This window comes from Pristis pectinata, chromosome 23 (assembly GCF_009764475.1).
Source record: "Pristis pectinata isolate sPriPec2 chromosome 23, sPriPec2.1.pri, whole genome shotgun sequence".
In the NCBI taxonomy this organism is placed as follows: Eukaryota; Metazoa; Chordata; class Chondrichthyes; order Rhinopristiformes; family Pristidae; genus Pristis; species Pristis pectinata.
Genome location: NC_067427.1, coordinates 11,807,700 through 11,820,495, shown reverse-complemented (window position 1 = coordinate 11,820,495; position 12,796 = coordinate 11,807,700). Strand labels below are relative to the sequence as shown.

The 12,796-nt window shown below is 39.2% G+C and overlaps 1 protein-coding gene across 3 annotated transcripts in view; it reads right to left on the bottom strand.

Annotated features, from left to right (window-relative positions):
* The window catches only part of LOC127582168 (transforming growth factor beta receptor type 3-like), a 98,714-nt gene that overhangs the window by 39,489 nt on the left and 46,429 nt on the right, over positions 1-12,796 (bottom strand). For all 3 annotated transcript variants that reach the window (XM_052037234.1, XM_052037233.1, XM_052037235.1), the window contains exons 6-8: positions 11,908-12,064; positions 2,580-2,730; positions 460-628 (exon numbers count right to left, since the gene is read on the bottom strand). In XM_052037234.1, the coding sequence (XP_051893194.1) occupies positions 460-628; positions 2,580-2,730; positions 11,908-12,064 (477 nt within the window). The remainder of the gene's footprint in view (positions 1-459; positions 629-2,579; positions 2,731-11,907; positions 12,065-12,796) is intronic.

Below are 12,796 nucleotides of genomic sequence, written 5' to 3'. Positions count from 1 at the left end.
CTGCTTACCAATGCTTCTGTCACTACAAACAAATTTTCCTTATTTAACTTATTGAAACCAATCAGCATTACAAGCACCACTATTAAATCTCCCCTTTAGTGCATACCTAGCCTCACTAATATCTCCAGTTAACAAACTTTGCACCAGCAACACCACTCCAGCAAATCCTCTCTGTTTCCACTCCAAAGTTCTGACATCTTTACCAAATTGATTTTGCTTTTTATTTAAATTTGCCCATGTCACATACCGTTCCGGGCTCTCAGAATTTCTAATGAAGGGTTCTGGATCTGAAATGTTAACCGTTTCTCCTTCCACAGATGCTGTCTGATCTGCTGGGTGCTTCCAGCACTTTGTTTCGTTGTTCCCCCCTCAAAATTTACTTGACATCATCATGTACATGCTGACAAAAATATTTAATTAACATTTTGAATGGCTGTTTTTAGTTTTTGTTCCACTTACCATTAAGATTAATTTTAATTTCAATCTTATCAACCAATGGAATCTCTGTCAAAGAAGTAGCAGGAAACTCATGGTTCTTGGCCCATTTCAATAGCTCTACAGAGGTTTCTGGGAGATTAGGGTAAACCTCAATTGATCCTGGCCATATTATATTGGTTTTATGAGATACCTGAGAAATTATACAATACTGTCACTTAATTCAGAATAACTTTACATTCAAATGCCATTATCCATGTCCACCATTCTATTTTTTTTTAAATCTTCAAGTAGTATGGATTGTTCCAGCGTTAAGCAAATAGAATGCACTCCATTAAGCAAATTTGAACATTATACATTCATCACCATAGTCTTATATCAGTGATCATTATTACATGTCACATTGGAAGAACACTGATGTGCCACACTACATACTTGAAAGTAGTATTGCGTCATAGTTATTCATAAACAATCAAACTGTATAAATATGGGCAGAACCATTCCAGCTTTTGTTGCAAAATTCTCCTTACAAATACTATTATTTACTTTAATTTATATTGTATCATCTTGTAAAAATGGAGATGTCTTAGGGGATTCAGTTATCAGGGTGATATAATTTTCTGCTCTGCTGACACGAGAATCTTGTGTTGTTTGGGTGTCAGACAGGGGTATCATGAAGCAGTTCTTTTTTTGTGGAATACAATTAGAATTCATGGTCCAAGCTTAAAGCACCACAGGGATATCAGGAAAGTGTGGTACAACTACCTGGATTGCTCTTTGAAACAGCTTGATGGGCCGACTGAGTTCCTTCTGTGCTGTGCTATTTTATGACTTTAGAATGTGGATTTGTCTGACAACAATTAAATAACATAGCAAGTGTTAAAGGTAGTGCAGTTGATATGTACATGGTCTTTCAGGAGATGTCTAATAATTAAATTGTGAGCAAGACTGAAGCCTGATAATGGATATAGCAATAAGGATGAAAATTAGCTACAGGACAGCATGCAGAAAATAAAGGTGAATTATTGTTTATCAGACTAGAGGGAAGTATACAGTCCTCAAAGGATCTGCATTAAGATTACTATTGTTTTAAATACATCATCAATGGCCTGAATTTGGGTGCAGAGGACAAACTCAAAGAATGCAAATAACACAAAATTTGGAAGTGTAGTTCACAACAAGGAGGATTGTAGCAGGCTTCATGAGTGAAATGGGAAGAGACAATGGCAAGTAACATTTAATACAGAGAAGTATGAAAAAATCTCCTTTGCAAGGAAAGAATAGGAGAAGCATCAGCAAGGTTTTAAAGATCTTGCAGGTGGAGTCAGCTACCACCTGTTGTGTGGTAGTTGACTTTCGGTTTCAAATGAGTGAGATAAGAATAGATGCCATGACTGGAGATGCTCTATTTATGATTGGATAGGTAAGAATGGAATCAAATGAGAGCTTAGTTAGTAAGTGATTAAGCCAGAGAGTGTGCAGAAAGGGTTCACAAGGATGTTACCAGGACTAGAGAGCTCGAGTTATAAGGAGCAACTGGATAGGCTGGGATTGTTTTCCCTGGAGCAAAGGAGGCTGAGGGGTGACCTTAGAGGTTTATAATATCATAAGATGCATGGATAAAGGTGAACTGTCATAGTCTTTCTTCCCCCACCCGAGTAAGGAAGTCTAAAACTAGCAGGCATACATCTTAGGTGAGAGGGGAAAGATTTAAAAGGGACCTAAGGGGCAAATTTTTTCACACAGAGGGTGGAGGGTATATGGAATGAGCCACCAAAGGTGGTGGTAGAGGTACAATTTGGACAAGTTCATGGATAGGAAAGGTTTAGGGCGATATGGCCAAACACAAGCAAATGGGACTAGCTCAGGTCCGCATGGCAGAGTTGGGCTGAGGGGCCTGTTTTCATGCTGTAAAACTCTAGGATTCTAAGACTCTAAATATGTTTCAGTGCATCAGCATCTGTAATATTTTCCTTGTGTCAACCTAACCTACCTTAGACCATGTGAAAAAGACTAACAAATATAATTGCATCAATGCTTAGCACACAAAGTACTATTATATAATTACAGAAATCCTTCATATTGTGTTCTGAATAATTACTGTAAATTTGATGATTATAGGACTTTGATAACTGATATTTTACCGTAAGGTTTAATGAAGGAACTTCTCCGATGATGTTCAAAGTCATGGGTTGCTTGCTCTGTATAACGAGCAAGATTTTGCATTTATGGCAATTATTTCCATGAGTAAATTCTATATCCATGTTAATGGACTTCTTTGTTGTGTTCCTAGTTCTGTAATGCAAAAAAAAGTATATTATAAGTCACAATATTTTAACTGTACAATAGAAAATAACTTCAAAAATCAATGAGTCAAAATATACAGGTTTAATATATCTTCATCAACCAGTATTCCTTTCAAATTTAAATTTAAAGCTCAAGCTGGGTGGGGGGGTGACCACAAGTAAAAATGTAAATATGGTCTTCTAGAGGAGTTCTCTACTTTGATGATAAAAGAGAAATTGAAATGTCAGTTTAATATTTAATCACACATCTTTTAAATTTGAGAAATATTTTTCATTATTAAATGAATAGCTAGTTCTGTTTTACCACAGAATGTAAATGTGAACTTGTCCAGATCACATCAATGCTGCACTCCAACAGGCAACAATAGATTCTTTATTTTGAATTTTCCTCCTGAAATGCATTTCATTTTTACCCTAAGCTAACACTCATTTAATAAATTCAGTGTGGTGTATTTAGCATGAAATAAAAATCTACATGAAAAACAATGCAGGAACACAAGGAGACCAGAAGATATAAGATATAATAGTACATTTTGGGAAAGGATGGAACTAAAATGAAAATTGCACATATCTTCCAAAGCAGGACTCTCGGTGAAGAAAACTACTAGTAGAACTAATTAGTTTTACATAACACTATAAATTAACAGTTACAATTTTTTTTCCTTTCTAGCATTCGGGATAGCGGCAAGTGACTGTGCAGGTGCGTGACGTCACTCGGAAGCACGCGGGCAATTTAAAAAGAAGATTTCCATATCCAGTGGGCAGCGTTCGGAGCAGGCAGCAGAGTGAGAGGGAGCAGAGTGGTTGGGTTTTGGCTCAAGGGGCTTCGGTGAGACCGGGTAAGAGGCGAGATTTATAGAGCAGGGGTAAGTCACTGGTTTATTTATCTCAGTAGTATAGTATTGGACAGTGCTACAGCAGTATGCATCTGGGGTTGGTCTTATGTTTGGAGTGCCAGATGTGGGGACCCTGGGAGACTACCAGCCTCCCCGATAACTACATCTGCACAAAGTGCACCGAGATGCAGCTCCTCAAGGAACGTGTTGAGAATCTGGAGCAGCTGCTCAATGACCTTCGGCTGATTAGAGCGAGCAGGAAATAGACAGAAGTTATAGAGTTTGTAGAGAGCACCTCTGTGGCAGTCCCCCTCGAAAATCAGTATCTCATTTTAGATTCCGTTGGAGAGGATGACCCGACAGAGGAAGACCACGGCAACTGGGACCATGGCACCGTGCCTGGTACTGTGGTCCAGCAGGGAAACAGTAATGCAATGGTTATTGGGGATTCTATAGTGAGGGGAACGGATAACAGATTCTGCAAAACCAACAATGAATACCAAATGGTGTGTTGCCTCCCTGGTACCAGGGTACGGGATGTCACAGACCGGGTCCAGAATATTCTGAGGGGAGGGGGTGATCAGCCAGAAGTCTTGGTACATGTAGGTACCAATGACATAGGTAGAAAAAGAGAAGAGGTCCTGAAGGAGGAATACAAGGAGTTAGGAAGGAAGTTGAGAAGTAGGACCTCTAAGGTGGTCATTTCAAGATTACTACCTGTGCCACGTGCTAACGGAAGTAAGAATAGCAAGATCTGGCAGATGAATGCGTGGCTGAGTGACTGGTGCGGGGGGCAGGGGGCAGGGCTTCAGATTTCTGGATCATTGGGATGTTTTTTGGGGGGAGGCATAACCTATTCACTAAGGATGGGTTACACCTCAACTCCAAAGGGTCCAATATCCTGGCGGGAATGTTTAATTTAGCTGTTGGGGAGGGTTTAAACTAATCTGGCAGGGGGATGGAAACCAGGATGTTAGGATACAAGATGTTAGGGTAAGGGAGGAGGTTTATAGAAACAAGTCCAAGACAGTGTGCAGTGAGGATGGCAAGAAGGACAGGCAGGTAAAAAGTCAGGATAATTTGCTGAATGATAGAAGTACAACAAAATCAGTAACAGATACTGGACTAAATGTACTATATTTAAATGCATGTAGCATTAGGAATAAAGTAGATGACCTAGTGGCACAACTACAGATTAATAAATACAACATTGTGGCAATCACTGAGTCATGGCTTTATGACGGATGTGATTGGGAACTGAATGTCCAGGGGTACACAGTGTATAGGAAGGATAGGCGGGTAGGCAGAGGGGGTGGTGTGGCCATGATGGTTAGTAATGATATAAAATCAATAGAAAGGAAGGATATTGGGTCAGAAGAGGTGGAATCCTTATGGGTGGAGCTAAGAAATAGCAAGGGTAAAAGGACAATAGTCGCAGTTATATATAGGCCCCCTAACAGCTGTCAGGAAGTGGACTATAAGTTGCAGTTAGAAATAGAAAAAGCATGTCAGAGTGACAACGTTAAAATAATTATGGGGGACTTTAACATGAAGGTGGACTGGGAAATCCAGCAAGACAGTAGATCTCAGGAGAGTGAGTTTGTGGAATATCTACGGGACAGCTTTTAGGAGCAACTTGTTGATGAGCCCACCAGGGGATCGGCTGTTTTGGATTGGGTGCTGTGTAACGAACCGGAGGTGATTAGGGAACTAAAGGTCAAGGAACCATTAGGAACTAGTGATCACAGTATGATTGAATTCAGTTTCAAATTTGAGAAGGAGAAGCTGATAACTGGTGTATCGATATTTCAGTGGAACAAAGGAGATTACAGTGGCATGAGCGAGGAGCTGGCCCATATTGACTGGAAGAGTAAGCTAGCTGGAGGGACGGCAGAGCAGAAATGGATGGAATTTCTGCAAGAAATAAGGAAAATGCAGGATAGATATATTCCAAGAAGAAAGGTTTTGAATGGGGAAAAAAAGGCACAAATGTGGATAACGAGAGAGGTGAAGGCGAAAATAAAAGCAAAAGGGAGGGCATACAAGGAAACAAAAATTAGTGGGAAAACAGAAGACTGGGAAACTTTTAAAAACCTGCAGAAAGAAACTAAGAGGGTCATTAGGAAAGAAAAGATGAATTATGAAAGAAAGTTGGTAGATAACATTCAAAAGGATACTAAGAGTTTTTATTAAATATATAAGGAGTAAAAGAGAGACACGGGTTGATATAGGACCAATCGATAACGGTTCAGGAGAGATTATAATGGATGATAAAGAGATGGCAGAGGAACTAAATGAGTATTTCGCATCAGTCTTCACTGTGGAGGACATCAGTAATATACTGGATAGACAGGGGTCTCAAGGAATGGAACTGAGTTCAGTTAAGATTACTAGAGAGAAGGTGCTAGGAAAGCTAAATGGACTAAAGACTGATAAGTCTCCAGGACCGGATGAGGTGCATCCCCGGGTTCTGAAGGAGGTGGCTTTAGAGATTGTGGAGGCACTGGTGATAATTTTCCAGGAATCGATAGACTCGGGCATGGTTCCAGAGGACTGGAGGGTTGCAAATGTGGTTCCGCTGTATAAGAGGTGGGAGGCAGCATAAAGAAAATTACAGACCTATTAGTCTGACATCAGTAGTGGGAAAGTTATTAGAATCGATCCTCAAGGATGAGGTTATGGAATACCTAGAGGTGCAAGGCAAGATAGGTCCAAGCCAACATGGTTTTGTGAAGGGAAGATCCTGCCTGACCAACCTATTGGAGCTTTTTTGAGGAAATCTCAGGCAGGGTGGATAAGAGAGAGGCGGTAGATGTTGTGTATTTAGACTTTCAAAAGGCCTTCCACAAGGTGCCACACAAGAGACTGATTAATAAGATGAGAGGTCATGGAATTACAGGTAGGATAACAGAATGGGTGGAGCATTGGCTGGTTGGCAGAAAGCAGAGGGTGGGAATAAAAGGATCCTGTTCTGGTTGGCTACCAGTTACTAGTGGTGTTCCGCAGGGGTCGGTGTTGGGGCCTCTTCTTTTTACTCTGTACATTAAAGATTTGGATGATGGAGTAAATGGTTTTGTGGCTAAGTTTGCAGATGACACCAAGATAGGTGGAGGAGTAGGGGGTATTGAGGAGACAGGAATGTTGCAGAGAGACCTAGGTAGTTTAGGAGAATGGGCAAGGAAATGGCAGATGAGATTCAATGTTGAGAAATGTGCAGTTGTACACTTTGGAAACAGAAATAAACGAGCAATTATCTAGAAGGGGAAAAAATTCAAAGTACAGAAGTACAAAGGGACTTGGGGGCACTCGTGCAGGATACTCTAAAGATAACCACCAGGTTGGATTGGCAGTAGGGAAAGCAAATGCTATGTTGTCATTTCATTCCGAGAGGTATAGTGTATAACAGTAAGGAAGTGTTGATGAGGCTCTACGGGGCACTAGTGAGGCCTCATTTGGAATACTGTGTACAGTTTTGGGCCTCATATCTTAGGAAGGATGTGCTGATGCTGGAGAGGGTTCAGAGGAGATTTAGGAGGATGATTCCTGGAATGAAAGGGCTTACATATGATGAGCGTTTGTCGGTTCTTGGACTGTACTCACTGGAGTACAGAAGAATGAGAGGGGACCTCATAGAAACATTTAAAATGTTGAAAGGACTGAACAGAGTAGATGTGGCCAAGCTGTTTCCCTTGGTGGGTGAGTCCAGGACCAGAGGGCACAATCTTAGAATTAGAGGGTACAGGTTTAAAACAAAGATGAGGAGAAATTTCCTTAGCCAGAGGGTAGTGAATTTATGGAATTCCTTACCACATACAGCAGTGGAGACCAGATCATTGGAGGCGTTTAGGGAGGAGATAGATAGATATCTAATTAGTTAAGGTATCAAGGGATAATGGGGATAAGGCCGGAAATTGGGGTTAGAATAGTATTTTTTCTGCTCATGGAGCAGACTCCCCCCCCCCACACCCCCATTTCTTTTTTCCTTTTCCCCTTTTCTTTGGAGCAGAATCGATGGGCGAATGGCCTACTTCTGCTCCCTTGTCTTGTGATCTTGTGAACAAAATACACCAACCAGATCACAGGTGAGCAACCCTGTATAGGAAGGGGTGGAAGAGATACAACCCTAGAATGTCACTCAGAAACAAGCCATCTAGTTGTGAACAATTTTAAAACTTGTAACTGCAGTAACTATTTTCAATGTAGTACAGCAGGTTAACGGGAGTTCAGAACTTTTAGTTAACAATCAGTGAACTAGCAAGAAAGGGATAAATTCAGAATTAGAGGCATAAAAGGGGAGTTTTGAAGAATTTCTTTAAAACCAAATTATTAATAACATACACAATGATATACCGCAATTTGCTATTCACATAGAGTCCTTAAAGAAAATAACAACATTTGAGGAAGGGAAAATGCAACAAGATAGGATTAATGTACATTGCTCCATTACAGGGGTTTTCTCATGCACTTTTTCTGACTCTGACCCTGTACTTATTAGCACAAGCATGGACTTTCTTAGTTAATCATTCAGGTGACATTTGACACCATTACAAACCACACCACATGTGAAAATTCTTAACTATTATAATTACAACTTGCATTTATATATCACTTATAATGCTTGTCTGATCCTCTTTATTTGGATAAAATATATGTGGGTGAGCTGAACCACATGAGGTAAATATGGACCCAGGACGATCCAGTCCTTTGGAAGTATGGGCTATTGAAGTTTTCATCTGGGATCTCCTCTGTTGGTGATGTATTAGATTATTAGAGTTGTGTATGAACAAGTTTGGATACTGAATCAAAGGAAAGATTATTGAGATGGATGATATAAAGCTTAGGATTTTAAGGGAGGTCTCAAACAGGAAAAAGAATTGCAAAGGCAAACTTTGTGCTTTTATTTTCAGTACTAGTTATTGGCCTGAATCCTGTTGATAGCCAATGGTTCCAAAGAGACCGTCCACTCAGCTGCTGTCATAGAGTTCAGTGGTGGGGGGGGGGGGTTGCCAGTGACTTCAAGTGTCTGGATGTACTTTGCATCTTCACTTTAGTCCTTGGATTTATACCCAGGACTATGAACAGCGACCTCAGTCATTTCTTTATTATGGTTAGGTGGTGAACATGGGCCCAGGACAATCCAGTCCTTTGAAAGTCTGGGTTATTGTTTTCAATCTGGATCTCCTCTTTCAGTAATTCAACTCGTCTGTACAAGATTTTCAATCGTACATATGGACACCCATCATTTCTCTTCAGGATGAATACTGATAAAGTTTTGCATTCTTTCATTTATCACACATCAACAAGTAATTTCTTATAATTTACTTAAAGCATTGTCTTCCTACTCGGGTGGTCGTAGAAAATCCTATGTCATTATATTGAAGTAGTGCAGGAAATTTCTCATTAATGACCTAAAAATTACTAAAGACAGATACCCATTTGTTGAAGCTTGAAATGTGCAAATTTGGGCCGTCATACTTCTTGCATTGCAGCAGTAATTTCACTACAAAACTCAGAGCATCAATTTTTTTTCCCCCCAAGAGTTTTTTTTTAATTTATTCATTTTCAGGGTCTGGATATTGTCCAGCATTTATTGCTTATCCCCAATTACACTTGAGAATGTTAACTAGTGACTGATCCAAAATCTTTAAAAGTATAATGGGTTGGAAAGAAAAAAAAATACAGCAGAAGAATTGGAGGTGAAATTGGACCACTTAGTAACCACAATTATTTTCAGGTGCTATGCTCTTATAAGACTGCCGTCAGAGGCATCAGCAGTATCTTACAGTTGTGAACAGGTGTGCACGACTCGCCATAGAAAGACAAATATTTTCATCTCATTCTCTCTCACCAGAGAGAAGAGGAACAACCACAAGATTCTTCTCACTCACAAGGTTCCCTATGGTGAAAGATATCTTTGGCTGCATGAACATTTCAGATAGGGTACATTGAAGGCAATCATTCAATTTTGAGAGTAATTGGGAGACCTTAATAAACTGCTGAATACAAGCAGCATGTTGACAGGTGAACATTCGTTATACTAATAACAGTCACAATGCCTGCAAGGAGAATAGCCCTCTGTTCTGTTTGCATTTAAATTACCAGGGAGAGCTGGCAGGCACTTGGGCAACAAAGGTTTATCCCCTCATGACATAGCTCACAATCCTAATGGAAACCTGAATACATACACATAGTAGGCCTACAATGAAAACCATGTCACATGAGGGGCATTTGCAAAGCACACGACTCTGCCCCGACTACTCAGGAGAAGGCCTGCAATAGTCACCTGAGCATTACCAACATTATGCTGTACAGTATTCAGCAAGGATACTGGAGTGTATCAGTTGAAGTGCTAGATAATGGAATTTTATTTTAGTAGGAAGTTATTTGCTCCAGTAGAACAATTCAGAACAAGAAAGCATAAAAGCCAATCAAGGATGATGTCAGGAAACATCGACCATCACTCTGCCTCCACAGATACTGCTTGACCTGCCGAGCTCCTCCAGCAGTTTGTTTTTTGCTCCAGAATACAGCATCTGGAGTGTCTTGTGTCTCTAACTTTTAACGTTAAATCAATCTAACATTCCTCAAAACTAAGGGTGGTAGATTTTTTGTTGAGTGATAGGATAAGGTATAGGAAACCAAGATGGTAAAAGGGAGTTAAGATAGATAGGTCATGATCAAATTGAATGATAGAATAAGCTGAATGGCCTCCTTAAACTTTTTCCAAATATAAAGTTGCCTTGCTGTGCATTTCTAAAACATTTCCTTTGTATTTCAATTAGTCATTGTCAATTATTTTGTATTTTCCACGAGAAAGATTATTAGCAACTATTGTACTGTGCGCTTCATGTTAGTTGCCTTTAAGAGCATCACATTTTCTATTTGTTAGAAATAATTATTTAATTGAACATTAAGTTTTGAAATACAAATTAAAATGCAGCTATAAAGGATTTCCTCCTAAACCACAAAATATATACATCAAAGTCAGTACAATTATAGTTACATTTGACAACAAAAAAAAAATCAAATCTAAGGTGGGGATTAATTACTCCAAAACAAAACAAGGGTATTTGACATTTTGAGAAGCACTTGCAGTTACATAAGCAATTTTCTATATTTATTAATGTGCCAGTAATTTTCAAAGCCTGCGTTATGCCAAATATTTAAATGAGTTACATGTAGGTTCCAGTACCTTTAGCCCAAAATAACAAAGAGAATCCAATTCTTTCCACTATCTCAATACTTTTATGTTTTCTGGAAATACACAATTGAATTTGATTTATTGAATTTTCAGAATGTGGGAATTCTGCCAAAATTAGCAATTATTGCCCATCCCTTCAGAATGTAGTGGTAAGCCACCTTCTTGGACTGCTTCAGTCCACGTGATCAAGGTACAGCCACAATGCTGCTGGATAGGATTTAGAACCAGCAACAATTAATGAATAGCAAGTAACAAAATGCATTTTATAGATGATACACACTATAGCCACAGACTGTAGGCAGTTCAAGGAGTCTAGACCAATTAAGTGGCCTGCATTACTATGGATGGTATTCAGCTTCTTGAATGTTATTGAGCTGCATGCATCTATGCAATCAGAGAGTATTCCATGATGCTCCTAACTTGTTCCTCATAGACAGTGGAAAGACTGGGATGTGAGTCACTCACAGCAGGATACCAGCCTCTGACCTGTCCTTGGAGCCACAATACTTACCTGGCTGGTCCAGTTGAGTTTCTGGTTAATAGTGACCCAGGATGTTGATGATGGGATACTTGGCAATAGTAAAGTCATTGAATATCAAGAGTAGGTGGCTAGATTCTCTCTTGTTGGGGATGGTCATTGCTTGGCACTTCTGCGGCACAGATGTTATTTGTTTCCTGTCAGGTCTTGGCTGAATGCCATTCAGGTTTTGTTTTTGAAGATAAATGTCAGGAAAGCCTCCAGACCTGAACACCATGAAGTGTTGCATGGATGTAAGTGACTTTTTAAGTTATCTTTGAGTCATTTACTATTTAAAAATTGTACACATGCCCCAGCTGGATTATAACAGATTCCACACAACCAGATATTTTTCTCACTTTAGCTAGTTACTGGATTCTCAGGCTGTGAACATTGTTAATAATCCTGTGTCATGATTAATGAAAAATATAAAATCTCATTGTAAAAAATGAGTGACGAAGACGCTTCTATCAATTTACTGGGTTATCTGGCCTTGGATTTTCGTAAGCTGTTTCACTACATTTACTTTTCACTTGTATACAAGGCAATATTTGTTTCAGATCTGTAAAGAAACTACTAAAACGAGAGGTAAGCATCCAATAAATTCTGTACCTTGATGTGGCTATCAGATTTATGATGTGGAGTTGAGAAGTGGAATGTTCATTAGATGTCACACAACCCTTCAAATCTTGATGGAGAAGCTCATAATCTTGATAATATTCAGCATTAGTATGATCCTGTTTTTCACATCTAGACAGGTGCATTTCCTCTGCGTTTTTTTAGAAAAAGAATAAACACCTTTCGATTAAGCAAAAGAGATTCAAGTACTGGCTGTACCACTGGAGATAAAACCCTTTTAAAAGTTTCTCACTTAAAAGCAAGTTAGTTTAAAAATAAAGAATAGAGTTCTAAGTTATTGATGTGAAAATCTGAAGTGAAATGGAAATTGTTAAGTATTTGGTTTTAAAAAAAAGCTGTTTCCAGACTGAAGTTTTACAGATAACAAATGTTCATAGTCCCAAAAGAAAAACTATGTTACACCCTTCAATAGTTTAATTGGTCTCAATAATGACACCTGCCATTATGTGATGTGTAAATTCTCATTCTCAGCATTGAGGAATGGAGTGCTATAAAAGATAGGACAACAGCACTGTAGCCCCAATTTCCTGAAGTCAATGGCTCTTAACTGAGAGTAGAGAATTAAGTAATATATTGTTCCAATAAAATTCTTCAAATACTCTAAACTCAAACCCTTAATTAAATTTGTCCTGTGGCGGATCCTGATCTCATGCACACCAGAGCCCTACCATTCATTCAACTCACCCCATGAGAGAGAGACAATGAAAATTAAAGAACAAATGTTGAAAATCTGAAATTCAGAAAATGCTGGAAGAAAACCCATCAGCATCTGTCAAATGAAAGAGTAGGCTAATTCTTCAGACACAGGGCAAAATTTAAGACGAATGCTATATGCTTGTTTTTTTCTCCCCCCCCCCCACCC